At 36.9% G+C, this 23,993-nt stretch overlaps 1 protein-coding gene across 5 annotated transcripts in view; it reads left to right on the forward strand.

The window, feature by feature from the left end:
• The first annotated feature begins 6,359 nt into the window (after positions 1-6,359).
• The window catches only part of plppr2a (phospholipid phosphatase related 2a), a 45,203-nt gene continuing 27,569 nt past the window's right edge, over positions 6,360-23,993 (forward strand). For 2 of the 5 annotated variants that reach the window (XM_056233565.1, XM_056233556.1), the window contains exons 1-3: positions 6,360-6,672; positions 11,346-11,467; positions 21,822-22,010. In XM_056233565.1, coding sequence (XP_056089540.1) covers positions 11,399-11,467; positions 21,822-22,010 — 258 coding nt within the window. In that variant the 5' untranslated portion in view covers positions 6,360-6,672; positions 11,346-11,398. Of the gene's footprint in view, positions 6,673-11,345; positions 11,468-21,763; positions 22,011-23,993 lie in introns of those variants that run through there. The other 3 variants (XM_056233549.1, XM_056233586.1, XM_056233575.1) reach the window with 3 other exon arrangements.

Consider the following 23,993-nt stretch of genomic DNA (forward strand, 5'->3'; position numbering starts at 1 on the left):
AAATAATAATGAATATTTTTTTAATTAAATGAATTCATTATGGTGTAAAGTGGATGTTTCAATTGGTGGATAGACAACTACTTTATTTTAACTTTTATTTTATTTTTTCAAATCTATTAGTTGTTGGTTTTGAACGTTTAATATGTCAATGTAAGCAAGCATTAATTTACAGCATCAACTTTGTAGATGTTTGTAAAAAGCCACTTGTGATAACAGGAAAAAACAATCAAGATTGTTTCAGAGACTAAGTATCACTATGATGAAATACTTTTTTGATTTTGGAGTAATGCAAACTGATGTATTGTAAGTAAATGCAGTAAATTTCGATTTCATGTAGAATTTAAAGTTATGGATATATTGTTAGGAATGACACTGATTTTGATGACAGTTTGGATGAACGTAAAATAATACTCTTTTCATTGTGCAAGTATACATTTTATGTGAATATAATGCAGGGATACTCATAAAGGTGTTTGAGAAGGGCAATACTACATTACTTTTTTTTTTTTTTTTACATGAAGTGTGCAGTGAAATGCATTAATCCTTATACATGCACTCACACATGAACATACATACATGCACACACATTGGGTTTGCCTCTCATGCCTGAAATATTCATTCAGTGGCATTATGGGATGTTTTAAAAGCAGCCAAGCATGCGGAGGGTGGACAGAGGAAGATTCCTGGCCATTTTTCAATCAACTTTCCTCTTATGTCTGTCTCTCACATAATGAAGAAGACCATGTGGGTATGATTTAAATGAGCTGGCTGTTCCAGACACAATCTGGATTCTCAATGATCTGCCAGCTAAGAACATCCAGCCCTGTGCCAATGATTCTCACTAACAAACGTGTGTGTGTGTGTGTGTGTGTGTGTGTGTGTGTGTGTGTGTGTGTGCATCTGTGTGCGCGTGCGTGTGTGTGTGTGTGTGTGTGTGTGATGTCTTTATTCTTTCTCTTAGACACCATGCACTGTTAAAAAGAATCTGTGAAATTCGTGATAAAATGTGGCTACCATATTTTTTAGGGTAAAGTGCAACCGTAGCTGCTGTTTTTAATTTAATTTTTAATTATTTTTTAGGTTTTACGGCTTAAAATTAAATGAACTGTAAAAAAAATGCTATGATGTTAATAAAATACTAAAATAATGCTTTGTAATATTATAATATACTGACAACCACCATTTTGATTTAATGTTCATCACAAGTATAGCTTTTCTAAATACTAATATAGAGAGATAAGACACAAATACAAAACAGTCACACATGACATTAAAACAATGCAATAAATATTAATGTAAAAACACAAGATGTAGGAGTTTTTAAATGTGACAGGTGAGTAACAAACAGTTATTTAAATGGAAAAACTAATTCTGGGAATGTCATTTTATGGTTTTCCACTGTAAATTATAGGATTACTTCTTTTTCACCTCCAAAAACTGTTAATTCAACTGTAAAATTACACAAAGTGTCTTGTTACTTGAAATGTACTTGCTTTTAATCTGCTGGGATTGGACCATGACCAGGGGCGTCACTAGGCCCTTTTTAGGGGGGCTTCAGCCCCCCTAAACTTCTGCCAAGCCCCCCTAAAAATGTGAGATTAATGTAGGCTACACAAATTCGTGTTCGCTTCAGTCTTGTTATAATCAGATTCAGCACGTTCTCAATCCACAGCTGCGCCGTGCAGAGAGCACGTCAGAAACAGAGGACAGGGTGTGTGTGTTCATTTGTGTGTTCATCTGAGCCTCATTGGTCTGTCACTGCTCGTCAATGTCAGAGACGACCAATCAAATCAAAGTAGGCGGGCTTTATGTTCACAGACGCTGCTGAGCGCGAATTTTAACAGTGCGAGTGCGACACGACCATTTTTTACAGTCTATGGACTCGACGCGTACGGTCAAGTGCGAGATAAGATGTAAGTAGCTAAACTTAACATTTCATATTTTACTTTTTTTAGGTCATAAATGTTAAACGAATGACAAAAAATAATCAGGCAAACTAATATAGTTTTGTCTAATTTCGCCATTTTGAACTGAAAATAGGCCTATACACTCATATAACTCATGTAATGTAATAATTAGTTTACAAGAAACATTAACAAAGCCGTTTTCATCATGTTAGGCACAAGATTAATAATGAATGTGTACATATTGAGAATATAATACGACCTCTGTGATTATAAAGCCCTGTCTACGGCCCTGTATTAGGCATAAGATCAATAATAAATGTGTAGCCTACATATTGTGAATGCATTTAATAAACTTAATTACCTTTAGTAGCTTTCAGTAAATAAACGCGTCTGAGAAAATGATTCATAGGCAAAATCAACCTATCACCCTATGTTTACTTTCTTCACTGACAGACAAAAATGAAAAGCCTATATCAGTCAAAGCTCAGCTTTAGGAGGGGAAGAGACAGGGCAAGAGAAAAACAAAGAGAAAAAAAGTGATGCTGCTGATGAGGAGAGAAAAATTGTCAGCTGCCCACTATCCAAGTTTTTTGGCCTTCAGAACATCTTAAAATGCACATATGTAGATCAGAGAAATCAAAATTTTCTCGGGGAGACCCCGAACCCCCCTATTTGCCCTGCCTCACATTTGGGACCACAGTTATTATAAAACCGTGCCTTTGCATCGTAATGAAAATGGTTAATAGTGATCTTTAGATCCTAAACTAAAGTGTTACCTTTTTTTATAATTTGTTTAAAAATCATATTGGGGGCTTAGCCCCCCTAAAATGAAAATCCTAGTGACGCCCCTGACCATGACATGAGGTTGGAGGGGAGCTGATACAAATTTGTGTGTAGGCTAAGTGTATTAAGAAAGTAAATTGGGTCAATTTTCTTTTCATATTGTCTTTTTAAGTTGCTAAAGCAGGAATACATGTTCCTACAGTATGTTGCAGAAAAAGAGAAAAGTTAATAATGATTAAGATGTTGTTCTTTAAATATTACATTGTAATAAAAATATGAATTAGGGTTTATAGTTCTATAGAATGTTAAATGTAATCGAGAGAAAAAACGGCCTGTTAAGTTGCAATATTAAGATATAATAATAATTAATTTTGCTTTAATCGGCACTCAAACCGCTATAGAGGGGGGAATCTCCTCAACCACCACCAATGTGCAGCATCCACTTGGATGATGCGACGGCAGCCATATTGCGCCAGAACACCCAACACACACCAGCTGGTGGAGAGTGATGAAGCCAATTAGTATATATATATATATATATATATATAAGAATGATTATAGGCCATGGTGGACAGAGGCCACTGGGCAAATTTGGCCAGGATGCCAGGGTAACACCACTCTTTCGAAAGACATCCTGGGATTTTTTATGACCACAGAGCTCGGTTTAACGTCTCATCTGAAGGACGGTACTCTTTGACAGTATAGTGTCCCCGTCACTACTCTGGGGCGTTAGGACCCACAAAGACCACAGGGTGAGCGCCCCCTGCTGGCATCACTAACACCTCTTCCAGCAGCAACCTGGTTTTCCCAGGAGGTCTCCCATCCAGGTACTGACCAGGCTCAGCTCTGCTTAGCTTCAGTGGGCAACCAGTCTTGGGCTACAGGGTGATATGGGTTGGTGATATGGCTGCTGGCTGATATAAAAAGCTCCTCTCTAGAAATGTGTTACTTCCACTGGGTGACACTAGTTGCTTGCTCCATTGTGCTCTACCGAAAAAACCGCAGGAATTCAACCTGTCCGTTCTGACTGTTTGCTAGCTATGACCTCTTTTTTGTCATGAATTTTAATGAGGGAGGGCCGTTCTGTCGCATCAGTGTAGTCTGCATCAGTTCTCCATCTGGCCCGCTGAATAACACGCATCATTTCCCACGTGGCGGCAGAAAATAAAGATGTTTTTCTAGGGGACGAGGTTCTACAAGATCTTCTGAAACAGGCTCTAATGAAACATGATGTTCATTTAACCATGTACATAACACTGTGGGGGAGAGTGAGTTGCACCCGCTGGTAGTGTCGTTTATTTGCGTAAGATGTTTTCGTCGCTTTAACACCTAATTCACTGAAGGAATTATGCAAAATAAATCCGACAACAGTGAAAATCTGTGCTGACCTCAAGTTGCATGGCGCAATCTTGTCCCTTAGACTGAGTTGTGGGTGGTTAGTGAGTTTCACCAAAATAATATAGTTATGGCGGGGTACTTCATCAATGTACGTCTATGGTATTTTTTTGCAGAAATCATTAATCGGAGGGTTTAGCACAGATCTCCTCAATTCTCATTATTCTGCAGAACGAGTTACACTTTAAATAGATACTGTTAGTGGTTTGTTCAGATCTATAACCCTAAAGTATAAACAATAATATGCTTTTGCAACAAAAAAGAAAAAGAAAAACATCAATGATCAGAAACAGAACTGGTTGTATTTCTAGTGGTGTACATAACATCCATGCTTTAAATATATTCATGATTTTGACCTTTTTGTTTTTATTCTTCCTCCTGGTCTTGGAAAAAAGAGAATGCAGTCATTTTTTTTTTGTATACAGCTGACATACAGAGCAGAAATATGAAGCATTTAAGGTCTTTATCGGTTTTTCACTCCCTCGTACAGGAATGATCAAGTGTGAGCCGCACTGCCTGACTGAGTACAGGACTCAAGGGATTGCCGCCTGACAAGATGTTAAGCAGAGCTGTCCAATCTCTCTCACACACACACAAACACACACAGTCTAGAAGTAAAAGGTTAAGTCACATTTGCACCCAATGGACTGCTATAATGCACATAAATCACCCTTGAGACATGCAAGCTGCTTTAGTTTCAGATTTCATTTGCATTTGCTCCAGTCCGTGATGTCTTTGCTATCTGCAATTAACATTAAAGCAATATCCAGAAGCTTTTATAGCAAAGGTTTGGTACTTTAATCTCTAAATAGATATTGCTCATTTCTAAAATATATGTGAATGGTGCTTGCACATGCAAAACCCATTCTGGATGGTTGTTAAGGCATTGCTAGGTCCATGCTTAAGTCGCAATGAATGTCATTCCAAATGCATTTTCTTTCCTCTGCAGAACAAAAGTTATGCCATGACAACTCTCAGAGTGTTTGACATGATAATGGATATGGCAATGCTGATGTGTTTGGTCTTGGCGTAACAGATCTGCTACGCTGCTGCTGTTATTGCTGGTGCTGCAGAGCAAGTACGGGATTTGCTACTTGCCAATACATACACGACACGCTGCTGTGAGCAAGTAAGACATGCTGCTGCTTTACAATATAGCGTACATGAATTACCCGTAGCAGATCTATACAGGTGGAGCTGGGGGAGGTGGAGGGTTCCTAAAAGTGCGCTGCACTGCTAAGGCAAATCCAATGACCAGTGAAGGTTGAGCACACAAGCTCATTGGTTACTGATGCAGCAGGAACCAATCAGCTGTGCCCTATAGAGAATTATGTGAATGTACAACCCGACCTCACGGCAATTCGTATGTATTTCACGAGGTGGCTAACTCGTACGAATTTGTAAGATTTTTGCTAAATCGTACATATTTTACGAGTTGCCCAATTCCCCTGACCCCGCCCCTAAACCTACCCATCACAAGGGTTTAGACAAATCGTACGTATTCGTATGACCCCACACAAATTCGTACGAATTGCTCGTGAGATAGCATTGGAATGTAAGCAGGTTGAGGGGAGGAAATATTAGCCTGCGTCATCAAGACAACTATATAGGCTATATTTTGAAGACAAAACAACATTGGACTTTTATTGTGTGTGCACACACAAAACAAAAAACATTTCAAAAGTCATAGAATGGCATAAGGGTGAGTGTAAATGGTGATAGTATTTTACTTTTTGAGGGAATGATACCTTAAACCACCTTTCACTGCTTACGAATACGATAAACAATAGACAGTCGTTTCAAATGAAAAGTTGCATGGAAAAAATGTGGAGTTCTGACTCAATTTGATCAGACTTTATCTTAAACACCTGCTATATCTGTAGAATGGACAGTTATAAAAATCAGAAGTAGGTGAACAGTTTAACACTAACATGTTTCATCACATTTTGGCCGCCATTTGTCTTATATGGGTCACCGTTCGTTCATCATACTGTATACATTACTATCAACACTCCTTGACAGTAGCTAATACTGATGCATGCTATAGTAAACACCACTAATGAGTGTAATCAAACTGTTTGTTTTTGATATTACCGACAAACTTTGACCTATACTGCAGATCAATTTGAATATAACATTAACCTACATTCACTACAGCTCAGACTGTTACCTGAATCCTCAGAGACTCAGAGAGAGAGAGAGAGAGAGAGAGAGAGAGAGAGAGAGAGAGAGAGAGAGAGAGAGAGAGACGCGAGCTTGAATACAAATCAGGCTCCCCGTTGCGCACACGCGCATTCTCTGCAGCCGCACTGGAGAGCTGCGGTTGAGGTGACGATTTAATCTCTCACGCCTCATTAAGCAGGATCCGCCTGTGCATGCGAGTGCGGTTTACACACAGACCGTGAGCGCGTCTGCATGCGCTAATGTGAGGAAACACTCCACGAGAAAAAAAAATCCTGTGTGGGTGGGAGGACAGAAGGAAGGACGAAGAGAGGAAAGCTGGATCGGTTCACAGGAGCTCCATGGCAAACGCGCGTAATGGCCACTGCATAGGAATCTATCCATCGTGACGGCTGCAGGGTGTGAAGTAAGTGGATATCCATTTAATTGTGCATACGAACGCTTCTGGTCAGCGTTACGCGAGGGTTCTTCCATTGTGGACGGTTCATGGCTGTAATTTTACGGCGAGTGTGACCGCTTTGGAGTGAATCACCCTGGATGCATGAGTGATGTTTCCTGTCCCATATCGCTGGAAATCAGAAGGACATGAAGAAGGAGGGTGGGGGTGTGTGGTATTCCCCAAACGCTAGCTCTAATTACCCTGTATGGCAAAATCCCTTTAGGGTTTTACGCTCTTATTGCCTTCGCATATACATCCCCCACCTTTAATAGCTTGAAATTGCGATGCTGCCGGATGATGCATGTGGTGATTTGAAACGTGCGTGTGTTTTGGTGGTGCTCGAAACCCAGAGACACGAAATCAATGATTGACAGAGCGACAGACTTAGACACGTACAGTAAACAGTGTAATCCAGGTGCTTACAACAACAGCGCGCCAGCAAGAGGATTACGCGCTTGAGCATGTGTTTTATTACTGTTGGGTTGGATAAATCAAGGAATGCTGAGAAAAGGGCGAGAAAAGAGACAGAATAAGTCGTGCATGGTATATGTTTTTGAGTTTCATTTGTGCATGATGTATAAAGGAATGATAGTTATGGGATAGTTCCCCCAAAAATGACAGTTCTAAAAACCTTTCTTGTGTGGAACACAAAATAAGATTTTTTTAACTATATCTCAAGTTTGTCTGTTTTTGTTTTTCCATGCACTGAAAGTAAGTGCGGTTCATATTTGGTTTGGACCCCAAATATCTTCTTGTGTGTTCTGCCGAAGAAAGATATGCATAGAGGTATAGAGCAGCATGTATTTTCTGTTTCCATTGAGTGGCATAAATCCTGCATCATTTAGGCTTAGACATATATTTGTTGATGAGAGGTGAGCTATTACTTTTCTAAGCAATATAATTGTTTTCCCTTGGTGGGATTTATGTTGTTGCCCTCTTAAATATCATAGACACTCTTTTGACTAAGCAAACACCTGGCAACCACCCAAAACAGCCTTAAGCCACCAGCTAGCAGTCAAGTCTACCTTGTTCTGTAAAACTCTTGATTAATTTCCATGAAATGGAATTCTTTTGTGATGTATATATTCGATTGAAAAACTTTAGGGCAGGACTTGATTTAGTCCATGGGTAATTGATTGGCTGGTTAGATGGTTGTGGTTTGCTATTGGTGGATCTCATGAGAGTGACATGTTTTCCCGCCCTCACGCCAGTGAACACATCATCAGAGAAGAGATGAGCTGCAAGAGAGGGAGAGGAAGTGATTTTGATTAAAGATTACAAGGGCACATGAATTTAAAAATAATGATGTGCACGGATAAATAATTTACTGCATAATAGATATTGCAATATTCCATATTTCATGGTGACTTTAAGGTAAGACTGTAAATAAACACACATATGCATCTTGCAGGACTTTTGCCGAAAGGAGTGGGACCAGGCAAAACCTGCTAGTGGGAAAAACAGACTGTAGGAATTACTGGAAAATGTGTTCCATATTTACATTGCATATAATTTTACTAAAAATTGCTGACAATAATGTGCAAAATGGCACGTATGCATGCTTGTCTTTTCAAACCATGTCTCTCTTGTCTTTTGTAACTTGTAAATGTCAGTTTGTATTGGTGAAGACAAGTAATGCTCTATTATAAGCTAAACACATTGTGGAGAATGTTTTGTTTTACTTTTCACCATCCTTTAATAACAATCATTCTGAACGCTAATGTAATATGAAAGCTGATTCAGACTGTCTGTATTTTCACACATGAACCATAATGGAAAGTCAGGGCAAGCTTTGCATTGTAATGGAGTTGGTCTAATTGAAGCTCGAGTGTCCTCTGAGGATATACTGTAGCAGCCTAATCTCGATTTGGTCATCCAGAAACCCTCTATCTCTAGAAAAGCCCTCCTTTGTGAAGTGGCTCTTTCAGCATAATGTATTATTTTAGTCATTGCCTTTGTGTTTGTTTGTCAGCTTGGCTCTGTAGATTGTATGACACACATGAGTTAGTCATACAGAGCCAGACTTTTGACTATCAACAAAGTCTGGCCAACTTTGCAGCTTATCCTGACCAAAACCGGCTCATTTAGTTGCAACACAATCATATGATTTGCATGGAAATATAATTTAATATTTTTTCGATGAGATACAAACATAAAATAAATATATATATATATATATATATATATATATATATATATATATATATATATATATATATATATATATATATATATATATATCTTAAGGCTTTTTAAACTGCTTTTTTTTTTTAAATAACACTCAAAATCTGTCTTAACAAACATTGCATTTCTAGTTACTAGTTAAAAATTAGTTCAACTGTCATACAGTACACACACACACAGAGAAAGAGAGAGACTATGTAATTTACCATAAAAAATGAACTAACCTGCTTGAAAATTGCTCATTGTATGAAATTGGTACCTTGTAAGCTTGTCTTTGTTTCCAAGCAAACTGACAAAAACTCTAAAGAACAAGAGCAGCAGGATTCTAGCTAACAATTTTCACTACGATCTTGCATTTGTTGTGTGTAAAACGCAACAGACGGTCCGTAATGTGTGCATGTAGGCTGAAGGTGTCTGAGTCTAAACATGAGTGGACCATATGCTCTTCCAGACACTTTACCTACATCATTTCTTTCAAGCTTCAAGCATCTACATAATTATCAAAGCACATGTTAACATTTAACCAGAGAGACCCAATTTGTTCTTAAACCTGCTTCCAGGTTGTTTACAGTTATATTTAGATGAATTTACCCCTGGAGTCCTACATTAGAGCACGTCCCTCTCATGGATCGTGCACTTCAGCTTTCTTTTTCCTCAAAGACATTAAAACGACACATGGGCCGAGTTTTTTAGAAAAACCTTCCAGTGTTGCCCAGCAACGAGGAAAGGTTTCAAAAAATGCTGGGCTCCTTTTTTTTTCCAATACATTATCTGAGGACTCGCACACTGACAGATGTAAAATGTTGACCGCTCCACCGCTGTGAGCGTAAGGCACACTAAAAGCGGAAGCGTGTACTAGATGCTTTCTGTCGTTGGGCTTTAGTGCCTGGCTTCATGTGATATTCATTTCCCTGTCCTGAACTCAGAGGTTTACAGTGTGATGTTGAACAGGCCAACTGACAAAACGCTGCTCTGTGGTTCACGGTCCAACGAAAGCCCAGTCCTAGAGAGTTGTTGGTAGGTTTAGACCAGTTAATATCCCGAAGTAAATGGGACTTTGTAACTACTAATTAGATTGTAAGCTGCTAAAAATGGTTGCACCTTCTGATTTTAACACAATAGTTAATCTTGTAGGTCATAAGCTCTCTGTAAAGGAATGAGCAGTCACTTAATATGGCATCTACCTTAATTGATCCAATAAGCGGCCTTAGTTTGTAAACAGCAAGTCTTGTAGTATTTCAGTTTGTCAATTTATACTTTAAAAATCCTTTTTGGGTCATGTAACTGTCAGTGGTAATACAATACATTTCTATAAAGGATACACAAGAACAGGAAATACGATAAATAATAAATCATGAAACAATAAATAGCATATTTTAATATGTAAATAATAAATATTTTCCATTGCTGGTTTGGGGGATGTTTTTGTTTTGGAGATCAGTCACTGGCAATTCATATAATGGCCACAGTTTTAAAACATAACTGAGCCTGAAAAAATCAGCCTTGTTGGTGTGTCTCAAGTTGGATTAATTAATCACACATCAAATTTGGCTGAGAAATTAAAGGCACGCAGTATTAATACAAATACATTAGCTAAAATAATACGTTTTTAATAATGTCTGAGTTAATACTTGTTCAAAACAATCACTTTGCACTATTTTCTGTTTACTTTGATAAATAAAATAATTAGTTTTTTTATTTTAATACAAAAATGTATTTTAAAAATACATCAAATTATTTTAAAAAGTAAAATATTCTGAAAGCATTGAATGAGATCCCATAATGATTTAATTGAGATTTACGGTAGTAACATGAAATCACGTTTTATTATATGATCATGTTTTTAAATATGATGGTTTCATTCAAAATATGGTGATTATCTCTAAGGTGGACACCCGATTTGATATGTATGTAATATTTACTATATGAATCTAACCATGTCATGTCAATAAATGGAAAAGACAGCCAGATATGTATTATCATGTTAATTATTGTCCTTTCACCTCAACAGCAGATGCCCTTTTTTACCCCAAATACCATACGTTTATATGTGTTTGCTTTAGGCTCCATCTCTTTTTCTTTTCTTTTTTTTATTCATTCAAGAAACAGAATGCAAATATACAAACACCTTCAGGAGAACATAAGAGTTCAAAAAACCATTTGTATGTAAAGTCATATATCTAAAGGAAGTAATAAGAATCGCTTACATGTATATGAAGAGGACAAATAAAAGAAAAGGGATAATGAGAAAAATTTAAGATTAAGCACCATACATTTTTATAGAGAACAACACTAAGTTTAAGGCTCCAAGTTATTGCATCATGTTAATGTTTCGTTTATATATCATGCAAGAGAGTTAGCCTAGATGTACAAGGACAAATGAGTTATTGTAATGGAGTTATTGAGTTTTCTAGCACCTGACCTGTTCTTTCTTACTCTCTCTTTCATGTGTGAAGACTAAAGTAGGAGTGCGAGAGGAGTGCAAGAGCAGAAAGAAGAGGGATCTACAATGGCGGCAGAAGAGAAGCCTGCAGTGAAGAGCAGTAGCTCCATTGTACCATGTTTCCTGTTTGTAGAGGTGAGTTATCAGAAAAAAAACATTAATAATCCTCAACCCTGACTATAATTAGGACTTCATCAGGAACGTTAATGAACTCTCAATGGGCCTGCAGTGAAAATATGAGGTTATCATGACCTGAAAGCTCAGATCAGCACCATCAGTGGTGTTATTGACATGGAGAAAGGCTGCACATCAACAATTCACTTAGTATTGACTGAATTCAGCTTCACTTTGAAAAAAACAAATGAGTAATAATAAATGCATCTAGTGAAGCGTGGAGGAAGAGTGTCATTGTGTGAGGAGTCTTTTTAGCTGCTGGTGTTGGTGAGATGCTTCACTGTGAAAACTCATTAAATGCTTTGGAGTACATGAGAGTATCGCAGAAAGTGAAAAGTTGTTATCCAAAGAGGAATTATCAGATGTTATTTTTCAACAAGCCAATGCTCCTGCGCACAAGTGTCTTGAGAACAAGTACACCAGTTTTGGCCTGTCAGAGTCTAGATTTGAACCCTGTACTGAATATTTGGTCTCACGTTAAACTCAAGGTGAGGAAGGCTATTCTGTTACTTTGTCTACAGTATTTGTGCAATTCTTGCTAATTTCCTGACCTGTGATTTGTGATTAAAATGGCGAAGACCGTTAAAAGACCACTAAATATTTAGCCATTTTTGGATTGGCCTTTTTGCTGCCAAGGAGTGTATATTAATAAATAATTTATGTTAGATATACATATTTAAAAACATTTTAATGAGATACTTCAAAGAGCTGCAAAATACAGCAAAAACAGCGATATTGTAAAATATTGTTTTCTATTTGAATAGTAAAATATAATTTATTCCTGTGATCAAAGCCGAATTTTCAACATCATAACTCCAGTCTTCAGTGTCACATGATCCTTCAGAAATCATTACAATAGTATAGGGGAGAGTGGGGTAAGATGAGCCAGTGGGTAAGTTGACCCACCCCCTTTATCTTGGCAACTGTACACTTTTATGGTCATTTGATCATATATTTTAGAATCACCCATCTTTTCTGTCATACTGTAAAAAGGAGATTGTTACATCAAAGCAAATTTGTTCTAAAAATTTTTATGATCCATATTGATGATTTAGCAATGTATAAAACCATCCAAATATTAAATATTAGTCTGAATTGGTAAGCTGGCTAGTTTTTTTCCAAAATGGCAGCTATGGGGCAAAGTGAGCCAAATGATGTGGGGTCAATTGAGCCAGTATTTTAACTTACACCACCATAAGGCACTGTAGTTAAGTTAAATCTATGAAATATATACTGGTATACTATCAATTTAATATTACACAAACGTTTTTTTTTTTTTTTTTTTTTAGTTTAGTTGATAGGAACAATGTACAAGTACACCAAATCCTTTTCTGATAAGAACCAGAAGATGCTTAATCATCTCTATTTGTCCAACTGTAGTCCCTAATGGCCTTACATGTTCGACATTGCAGAAAAACTACCATGCCAAGTGGCATTTGTTCATTCATTCTAATTCAGTTTTTATTTAGTTTTACTCAACAAACTCTCTGTTTAGTCTGTTTTTGGGAAGGTTACAACTTGTGGTTACAAGGTGTTCAACAAGTTGTTTAAGAACTGCAAACAATTAAAGATATTGACATTTCAACTTCATTTGGTTGGTTTTATGTTGTTTAAATTATCTTTATGAAAAGAAATAGAATGATTTGTAAAAGGAAATTGGATTATTCAATTCGTTTTTAAAAGGGAATTGGATAATTTGATAGTTTGAATCAGATTCATTTAGATGGTTAGTTTACACCCAGATGGTGCAACTTACCCCCCTGACTCGGATCAACTTACCCCTAACCTGGGGCAAATTGAGCCACATGAGCACTTTTTTATAAAAGGCCATATTTTTAGAAACCTTTGTCATAGATGCAGTCTGACAATTTAAAATGATAGGAAAGATTCTAAATTACTTTATACACTTTTAGTACACTTCTACCTCATTTCCCCTTATCTTGAGGACCACATAATAATAAAAAATGGCTCATCTTACCCCACTATATATATATGAGAATTTTATACATTTATAATAACGTTTTATTAAATGATTTCTATGATTCAGAACATTTCATGAAGAATAGTTTTCAAGTCAGTTCTAAATGTCAAGTTTCTTCCATTCTTTGTTTTCCTGAAGGATGGGAGGATAATGGACTGAATTGTTTTTGTGTGTGTTATTGTGTGTGAGCTCGCGCACTAACGTTGCGTGTGCATCACAAACACATCACGACACTTGCCTCCGCTGTTGTTACTATGGAGACCAATCAGCTGGATCTGGATCCCGTCTCTCTGTTATCATTTTTAGATTCTCTCCCCCACACGTGTAAATCTTCTCTATGCTGCTGCCTTCTGCTTTCCTCCAGTGATTCACCCGCTCATGCATTCACAGGCAGATCCAGTGTGCTCTTGCAGAATGCATGGATGATTATTTGATAAGCCACATTGATTTTTTTTCATGTAGCACATTCAACTACTGCTATGACTCACTTTAGCAAGGCGAAGCATAAAGCATGGAAGCTGCGAATGTGAAAGAACTATAACAGCCAGTTACACAACTCAATGGAAGGGTTCTCTGAATGTGTGTGTGTGTGTGTGTGTAAGTGTGTGTGAGAAAGAGAATCTGTTATTCAATTACAAATGTTCAATGAAAAATGTCAATTTACGAAACACAAAAGGGGAAATTTCGAAGAATGTTCACGCTGCTCTTTTTCACACTATGAAGCTGAGCAGGGATACTTTTTAATATATGATGACAGAATTCACAGTTTTATGAAATTGTTACCTTTGCCTCTGTAGGTTTGTGATGCTGAATGAGAAATTTGTTTCGCATCTCCTATAAGATCCAGCAGAGGGCGAACACTGCTGCGCTTCAGTGAACTCTAGGTGGAATTTGTAGTTTATCTATGGATCTGAAGGTTTGTTTGCATGTCTCTCTGGGTCTGATTTGACTAAATGTCCACAAAGACAGTCAAGTAAACCCTGATATATCAGCTTGGTATGAGGAAATTTGATGGAAATGGTTTAAAAAGGTGTCTTAAAGACATTAAATGCTGTGGTTTTCTATGGAAAAAAGCCTAACGATGCATCATTAATAAGGTGTATTTTGAATTTGGTCTTTTAACCCTTTAGCTGTCACCCCCCTTTTTGAGCGTTGACGTGAAAATGCACTACCCAAACTTAAACGGTTGTAATTCATGAAGCCTTTGTACTAAAGACTTATGGTTGGTCTCTTTTAAAAGAAGACTCTTGGCAGATTATTGCTGAAGTGGAATAAATTAATAGAATTAAATTATTTAAAAGTTATTGAAGTTTAAGTTTATTGTTATGAAAATATAATAAAATATATATTTTTCTTTTATTAAAAATATATATAAATTAATATAGGTTTCAGCCTAAAAATGACAGAAAGTCAAAACCATATATCTAACCAAGTTGTGTTCCAAATTTGAAGTTGATGTCACAAACATTGAAGTTCCCATGAGATTTTGTTTAGGCGTAATACCAAAAATACCCACCGGGTGCCATCGCATTCCATTGAATTTAATTGTATGCATTCTGCCATAACAAATTAATACATTTCTATCCACATATCACTTCTGTCACTAAATATGTAACCTTGAGACTCAGATCTTTCTGACAATATGTGTTTTTTCAAGATTAGAACATTTTTGATAATAAATTATGACAGATGATGCCCAAAAGGGGAGGGGCCTAATTAAAAAATACCGTTTCTATGGTAACACAACGTCCAATTTCAAAACGGTTTTCACAGGATGAATTCTGAGTTCTTAAGCTTTCAAATGATACCTAATTTATGATAACTACTAAAATATGTGATATAATAATAATAAAATATATATATATATATATAATATATATTATACTTTTTAGAGGACTTTTTACTTTACTTTTTAAAATATAATTTTATCTTTTTTATTGACAAATACAAGATTATGTTTTATTATGAACTTTTAGCATTAAAAATCAAAGTTTCAATTATTAAAAGTGTGTGCGTCAACTTTTTGTGACAGTTACAAAACTCCTGTAATGACGTCGATTTTTTGAGGCGCACTCTTGTCATAAATTCATATATTACTGTTCATACATAATTTGTAAGAAAAAAACAGCGCTAAAATATCTATTAAGGAGGCTTAGACCTTTCCAACGATATATAGTTTGTCATGACTAGATTAGGATGTAATAGTAATATAGTGAAGTAAATTTAGGTTGCCCGTATACGGGCAGGTGACAGTTATTAATATCACTGTCTTACTACATTAGTACTTAGCACAAACCTATAAGTGTGTGACGTCACGTATGAATAAAAATCAAGGTTCTTTATAGGCAATATACCTTCGATATACATTTGAAAAGGGTTCTCACACTAAGAAAAAAAAAATTATTTTAAAAGCTGTTTACTGAAATCTTACCCAAAATGGTTCTTTAATGGCATCGCTGCAAAAAGACAATTTTTTTTTCAGAAACTTGATTTTTAAGAGTGTACATGCAGAAGAAAACCCCATCTCCATCTTTCTCCTCATGGGTGGGTCTTTGGAAGCGAATGGCCCTAAGCGATAGCAGATCTGCTCGACTACAGTCTCTCTGGCTCCTTTGATGGCAGCGTAGAGATCTACAAAGGCACAGGAAAATGAAAGGAATAAAAATGTATTTTTTTAAACGAGTTCGACACTTGAACTGGCGGGTCACTGATGAGTGTTGTGAGAGCTGAGCGGTTTGACTCAGTAGGACGATAAAAGACTAACAGCGGGAAGGCAGAGGAACAGTGTTGCTCTTGACGAATTAAAGAATAGTTACGGAGACTTGTAGAAAGGGAGGACATGAAGGGAGGATGGATAATGTGTGTTTACAGCTGAGACTTCACTGCACACTCGCACAAACACAGACTAATAACAGACTGATGTTGCTTCTGTAGTCTCTTAACAAGCTGTTAATTGTGATGCAACAACAAACATCTTGAAACATTATTCATTTTGTGCTGTAAATAGTTTAAGCGGTGCTTGCCACAATATTAACTGAGCACACAACCTGAGCAGACGCTTTTAATGCAGGATTTAATGCATGGATTCATTGATGGCTGCCACAAAAACTACATTTTATAGATCTTGTTGTTGCATTCATCCATCTATCCATCCATCTATCCTCACACAGTCCGTGTATATGGTGCATGCTGTCCTTTGCTGTTTAGTTCATCGGACAGAATAAAAGCCCTTAATGAGATATGAATAAGAGAGCTGTCACTCAAACTGCTAGACAGTATTCAGTGTCTGTCGGCTTGAGAACGCCGTTGAAGAGGAAGAACTCTAAAAATACCCTGAAAGAAAGAAAGAAGAGTGATTTCAAGCGCAATTAGAGCTGAGACATTTAAATGACACAAAGAATATGAGTCATATCCATAGACGTAATTTGCGGGTGGGACATGTCCCCACCACTTCTTCTAAGGGTGGATATTGTCCCACCACTTTTTGAAACATTTCGAGGCACGGATGTACCTATCACAAATAAATAAAACACCTCCAGTTAAGCACTGATGAACATATTCGGTTTTGATGAGGAAAAACTCTATACGAATGCGGATTCGAACCTGTAACCTCTGACACGCTTGGCAAAAGATCTGACCGCCAGACCATTAAGGAACACAATAATAAATCATGCAGATCTATGTATTTATTCACGTGAAAAATCTCGGTACTAACAATATATTATATTAGTAGATTTAATTAAAAGACAAATTAAACCCAAAATTACTATTGAAATTGATTTCTAGACATCGTAATAATATTTTTTATATTTTTTCTCTTTCTGTCTGTCTGTCATTCTATCTATCCATCTGTCTGTAGTCTATCTATCTGTCTATCCATTTGTCTGTCTGTCTGTGTAGGTGTCTGTCTGTCTGTTTATCTGTCTGTCTGTCTGTCTGTCCTTCTATTTGTCTATCCACCTGTCTGACTGTCTGTCTGTCTCTGTCTATCCATCTGTCTGTCTGTCTGTCTCTCTGTCTATCAATCTGTCTGTCAATCTGTCTGTCTGTCTGTCTATCCATCTGTCTGTCTGTCTGTGTAGGTGTCTGTCTGTCTGTCTGTCTGTTTATCTGTCTATCCGTCTGCCCTTCTATTTGTCTATCCACCTGTCTGTCTGTCTGTCTGTTTCCGTCTATCCATCCGTCTGTCTGTCTGTCTGTCTGTTTCCGTCTATCAATCTGTCTGTCAATCTGTCTGTCTGTCTGTCTGTCTGTCTCTGTCTAACTCCATCTGTCTGTCTGTCTGTCTGTCTGTCTGTTTGTCTGTCTGTCTGTCTGTCTCTGTCTATCCATCTGTCTGTCTGTCTGTCTTTCCATCCTTCTATCTGTCTGTTTGTCTGTCATTCAATTTGTCTGTCTGTCTGTCTGTCTGTCTATCTGTCTTGTCTGTCTATCCATCCTTTTATCTGTCTATCCATCTGTCTGTTTGTCTGTCTATCTATTTGTTTCTTTCTTTTGTCTGTTTGTCTGTCTATCTATGTCTTTTTCTGTTTGTTTGTTTGTTTGTTTGTCTGTCTATCTATCTATCTATCTATCTGTCTGTCTGTCTGTGCAGGTGTCTGTCTGTCTGTTTATCTGTCTATCCGTCTGTCCTTCTATTTGTCTATCCACCTGTCTGTCTGTCTGACTGTCTGTCTGTCTCTCTGTCTGTCTCTGTCTATCCATCTGTCTGTCTCTGTCTATCTTGTCTGTCTGTTTGTCTGTCATTCAATTTGTCTATCCATCTGTCTGTTTGTCTGTCTATCTGTCTATCCATCTGTCTGTCTTTCAGTATGTCTGTCCATCCGTCCTTCTGTCTGTCTGTTTGTCTGTCGTTCTATTTGTCTATCCATCTGTCTGTCCGTCTGTCTATCAGTCCTTTTATTTTTTTGTATTTCACAAGGATGAAATTATAAATATTGAAATGATTAATAAAATAATAAAACAAAACAAAAAATCCTCAGTTTTTCCTTTGACAACCAATATAGTTAGTCCTAAACATCAGCAATGGAAAATAACTTCTCAGCGTTCAGGCTTTATGTCCTCCAGATGTAGTGTTTTACAGGCCAGCCACACACGGCTCTCGAATCCTGGATCAGAAGAAGGTCAGAATCCTCCGAGGAGCCGTACCTTCTCAAACAGACCTCGCTTCACCACGTTCTCCCCGAGATCACAGCACATCTGTCATAATTCATTTTTGACGGCAATGAATCTTGTCCTTTGGAAGTCCCTTCCTCCGCTGTCCTCCAAACTCCTCCAAAGCGTGGCGTCTGCTGTCAGCTTTGTTTACTGTGAAGCGGAGCTAATACGGCGAGGGCCTCTATTGATCTGTCTCAACTTGTTTGCTGTACGCGCCACAATATGGGTGTATAGAAGTACATTTATTACAGAGCAAATATTCATATGCATCCACACGAACCCGCCTTCTTTTGCTCATGTCTTCCACGGCTCTTTATTTCGGTTTGGTACAGTCATGTCTCCAGTCCTGTTCAGAATCTGACCTTTTATCTCAGGCTAACCTATTCAGAACTGACTGATGATAGCACAGCGGATTTCTGTGGGAAAACATGTTGGCATATGGAATATTCCTGCTCCCCCGGCTCGTTCATTAGACTCTTTGAGTGAACACGGATCCACAGAGGGATTCTGGCACAGTGGGTTTCAGGAGCGTTTCACTAACCCATGCCAAATACAAGCAGCATGTTCCAATGAGATACTATTTTTAAAATGTGGGTGGAATATTTCCAACTAGTGAATGAATGAATGATCAGATACTGCATGTATTGACATACACATGAAATTAATATGGCGAAAGAGCAAATATTGTTCACTAACATACTAATATCCATCCATCAGTTTGAGCTCGGTAAGATTTTTTAAAGAAGAATAACTGTTTTCTATGTGAATATATTGTAAAATGTAATATATTCCTGTGATGGTAAAGCTGAATTTTCAGCATCATTACTCCAGTCTTCAGTGTCACATGATCCTTCAGAAATCACTCTGATATGATGATCTGGTGCTCAAGAAACATTTCTGATTATCAATGTTAAAAAAAGTTGTGCTGCTTCATATTTTTGTGGAAACCGTAAAAAAATAAAATCAGGTTTCTTTGATAAATAGAACGTTTTTTAAACAATTGAATGCATTCTTGCAGAATAAAATGATTAATTTCTTTACAAAGCAAAATCTTACTGACCTCAAACTGCTCTAGGTGTTTTTCTGCAGGTTCAAGTCAAAAGACTCCAGCCTAATGAAGTCTGTAAATATGCCTTGAGGTTGTTTTCCTATTTTATTTTCCAAAATCATAAGTCTGATCATTTGGAAAAACTAATAGCACATCTCTCCCAAACAAACCACGCAATTTGTAATATTATTCATTTTTGTAACAGCTATTCACCAAAGTTTAATACTTATGGTTATGGATTTGTTCAAATTTCTTACTCTCTCTTAATATGAGCAATGGTAGTGATTCTTGCCTTATGAAGCGCCACTGGTCATCTTCAAAGCTTCAGTCTGTCCTCTAGTGGACAACTTCAGCATTGCACAGCACCAAACCTAAACTCTTTTTCTTTCATTTTCTTCATCTTTGTTTCCTGTAAAGCTGTTTTAGAACAGTGTGTTTTAAAAAGCATTGCGGAAATTTCTGGTTGGTTGTTATAATCTACTATTATATTGATGCTGTTACATAGGATTCAAAACTGCTGAATATTTTAACCCTGTATGTTTAATTCTTCACCACGGAAATTATACCCAACAGTATTTGTATTTCTCTCTCTCTTTTTAAATGCGAGAAACATTGAGAACTCTTGACTGACACGTGGGTCAAGGTGTGTGTGTGTGTGGGTTGAGAGATCTAGGTGAATAATGCACGCTTTTAAAATGCTCAGGAAGCAATTTTTTGCATTTATGAGAATAAGAAATGCGTATCGTATTCAAATATAGTGGCCTAAAAATGTATTTGAACACTAATGTCACAGTTATGCCAGGTCACATTTAACACTAAAATCAAAAGATTTTTTTTTTTTTTAACTGTAATATTATTGTCATGTGACATCAATTTACTGCCAAATTCTTATTACAAAAAAATGGCCAGATGTTTTCGAAATTTAAAGACAATGCTTGTAAGATTTTTGTATTTTCTTACATAGTGACATTACAGTCATGTCAACCATTTACCAACCAATTCTTATTTTTAAGCCTTTTTTATTTATTTTATAATATATTTCAAAACATTATTAATAGTTAACACACACACACACACACACACACACACACATATATTAACTATAATAATACAATTATACATTTATACATTTATTCAAAATATTCAAAATATTTAATCAAAATAATGTGAAATATTACAATAGTATTTTCATTTTATTATGCATTTCATTTAAACACAATATTTTTATATTTATTTTAATAGTCTATTTGAGTATTTTTAATAAAAAATTATGTAATAGTAGTTTGTAGTAGCCTATTTTAATATTCTTTTCATATTATTTAATAAAATAATATACAATATAGCCTTTACAATATTTTATTTTTTTTATATATTGAGTAATTTTTAGATCTTTAATTTATCATTAGTATTATTATTATTGTTGTTGTTATTATTATTGTATAGACATAGGCTATTGAAATATTATAATCACAAAATGTTGGCCAAATCATGCAGGCCTAAAACAAGCAAACCTGATTTTTTATTTTTTTATTTTTTTAGCCTAAATAATGCATTTAAATCGCAATCGCAATTAATTGTTTTCCCCAAATGGTTCAGCCCTACCAGATGCCTTTTGTGATATCAGTACAGAAAAATCATAAGCTATATCACTAGTTATATTTGTGGTTTGCTCGTGTCAAATCCTGTTGTCTTTGTGTGATAAAGGTTTGATGAGAAGCATACAGTAGTGTGAAAAGGCTTGAATGAAAGCGAACTCATTTTGAAAGTCGCTAATGAGCGTGTTCACACCCTCGTTGTGTTTCACACACATCCAAAATGTCATCCACATCCAACACACGGACACACACACACACACACACACACACACACACACACAGTGAGCCAATTTGTGTGTGCTCAGGCTCAAATTCACGCTGTCCCTCCCCGCTGTTTCTCTCCACATCTTTCCTCGCTTTCCACTCTCTTCTCGCTCGCTCTGTGAAGCGTTCCTGGTAGAACAGCATGTAACGTTCTCAGTATCACGACACCGGAGTGAGTGTGTGTGTCTCTGTGATTGTGCGCTAACACACAGGCTGTGGCGGAGCGTCTTCATCTCTGGTTGTAAAGCGTGGATCATGTTCTATTTTCAGCTGGTGATCATGGCAGGAACCGTTCTCCTGGCGTACTACTTCGAGTACACGGACACCTTTCCCGTACACATCCAGGGATTCTTCTGCTTCGACAAGACGTTCTCCAAACCGTACCCTGGACCGGATGAGAGCAGTAACGTGCCGCCGGTGCTCGTCTACTCTCTGGTTGCTGCGATTCCTACTATGATCGTGAGTAGCCTCTGTCTTCCCTTCATTTCTCTGTGTGCTTGTGGGTAGAAGTGAGACTCAACTTTAGCTTGAGTGATAAAGGATGAATCATCGTTCATTATCTGGATATATATGTGGGCTACATGTAATGTGATTTTGTGTGTGTGTGAGAGAATCCAAAATTCAAAAATGTACAAAACAGGCTTTATTATGTAATGAAGGTTATTTTCGGACTAATCATTTTGTATGTGACATTATTTTCCTAACCCCAAACTCTCGTTATCATAATGGAAAAAATAATGTAATTCTTATCACCATAATATGGGGAAAAAATCATAAAGATGTAGGACTTTTTTTTTTTTTTTCATGAACACGTTTTGTTATTCTGGTTGAAACTCTCTTCACGTCCTAAGAGCAATCAATAATAGAAGTGGTCTAAATATTAAAACATGCACATATATTTTCTGTGGAAGTCTCAGGACCAAAACAATGTCCGTCCAATCAATGGTGCAACAGAATGATCTGATAAACCAGAGCAACCTTCTGAGCTATAACTGGATGTGATGGTTTGTAGGTGCTGGTTTTACTGGTGTCGTTGTGAAGCGGAAGCAACAGATTGTGGGACCACACGGATCTGCCTCCCTCCTTTTTCCGAGTCTGTCAGAGCCACGTGTGGTACATGTGGGCATGTGTTTCTGGGCGAGTGTATGAGCCAGCAGTCGATCTGAAGCCTGGAGTACGAGCTTCATGTACGAGTGTACTGGCATGAGCTGTCAGAGCCAAAACACACACACACACACACAAAGTACCAGCCAAGTGAAGACGAGGTCGAGAGACGCATGAGAAGGTGTTTGATATGGAAGAGAACTTCTGTTAGATTCATAAATAAGGGAAAGTACAAGAATTCAAGCCAGGCATTGTGGGATAGAAACACGCGCAAGAGACTCATTTAGAGCTGTTATGATGGCCGACAGAGGCAATGATTGATTGAGAATGAGAAAGGGAATGAAATGTGCGACATCTGGTGCTTTTGTCCATCGGGACACAATCACTTTCTGTCCAAAACAGAGTGACACGGTCACCCAGATTCTTTATGGGGTAATATCATGCATAAAATACACTACAAAATTCGAAAACAAGTGATATTGTGAAATATTATTACAAAACGGGATTTTCAGCATCATTACTCCAGTCTTCAGTGTCACATGATCCTTCAGAAATCATTCTGATATGATGATTTGATCCTCGAGAAACTGAGCGATTCTGATTATTATCCGTGTTGAAAACAGTTGTGCTGCTTCATATATTTTTGTGGAAACAGTGATACATTTTTTTAGGATTCATTGATGTAGAAAGTACTTTCTTCCCAAATTCACTCATCCTGATTCACTATGTTTATATTATAAGTATTTATATTTTAGACCTGATGGGTTGGATTTCACAGGAAATTGTGTATGCGTCATTCGCCCGTGCTTGTCTCGTCATATCCGTAAATAGAGAAAAGTTGCTCCGGCTACTTTGACAAAACAAACGTTTTGTATGGGTACGATTTTTAATGTTTTTAAAAGAAGTCTCTTCTGCTCACCAAGGCTGCATTTATTTGGTCAAAAATACAAAAAAAACTGTAATATTGTTAAATATCATGACAATTTAAAATAACTGTTTTATATATATTGTAAAATGTAATTTATTCCAGTGATCAAAGCTGAATTTTCAGCATCATTACCAGGGTTCTAAAGTAACTTTTTTGATCACCAGCCAATGTGGCTGGTAACTTTCTAAAGTTACCAGCCATTTAGAATTTCCACTAGCCAATTTTTTTCCGGTGAAAATAAGAGAAATTATGAGTGCCACTGAATGCATTTGATAATTTTATTAACATTGTTGGCATGAAAAACACATATAAAGTACAATACAAGACAGAAAGTGCAAACATTTCATTTCAAGTTTGGGATCTATCTCTATTAGGGATGTGCACGAATATTCGAATTTTCGCTCTGTAAT

This window comes from Rhinichthys klamathensis, unplaced genomic scaffold, assembly GCF_029890125.1.
Source record: "Rhinichthys klamathensis goyatoka isolate OS25496 unplaced genomic scaffold, OSU_Roscu_1.1 h1tg000015l_1, whole genome shotgun sequence".
Taxonomy (NCBI): Eukaryota; Metazoa; Chordata; class Actinopteri; order Cypriniformes; family Leuciscidae; genus Rhinichthys; species Rhinichthys klamathensis.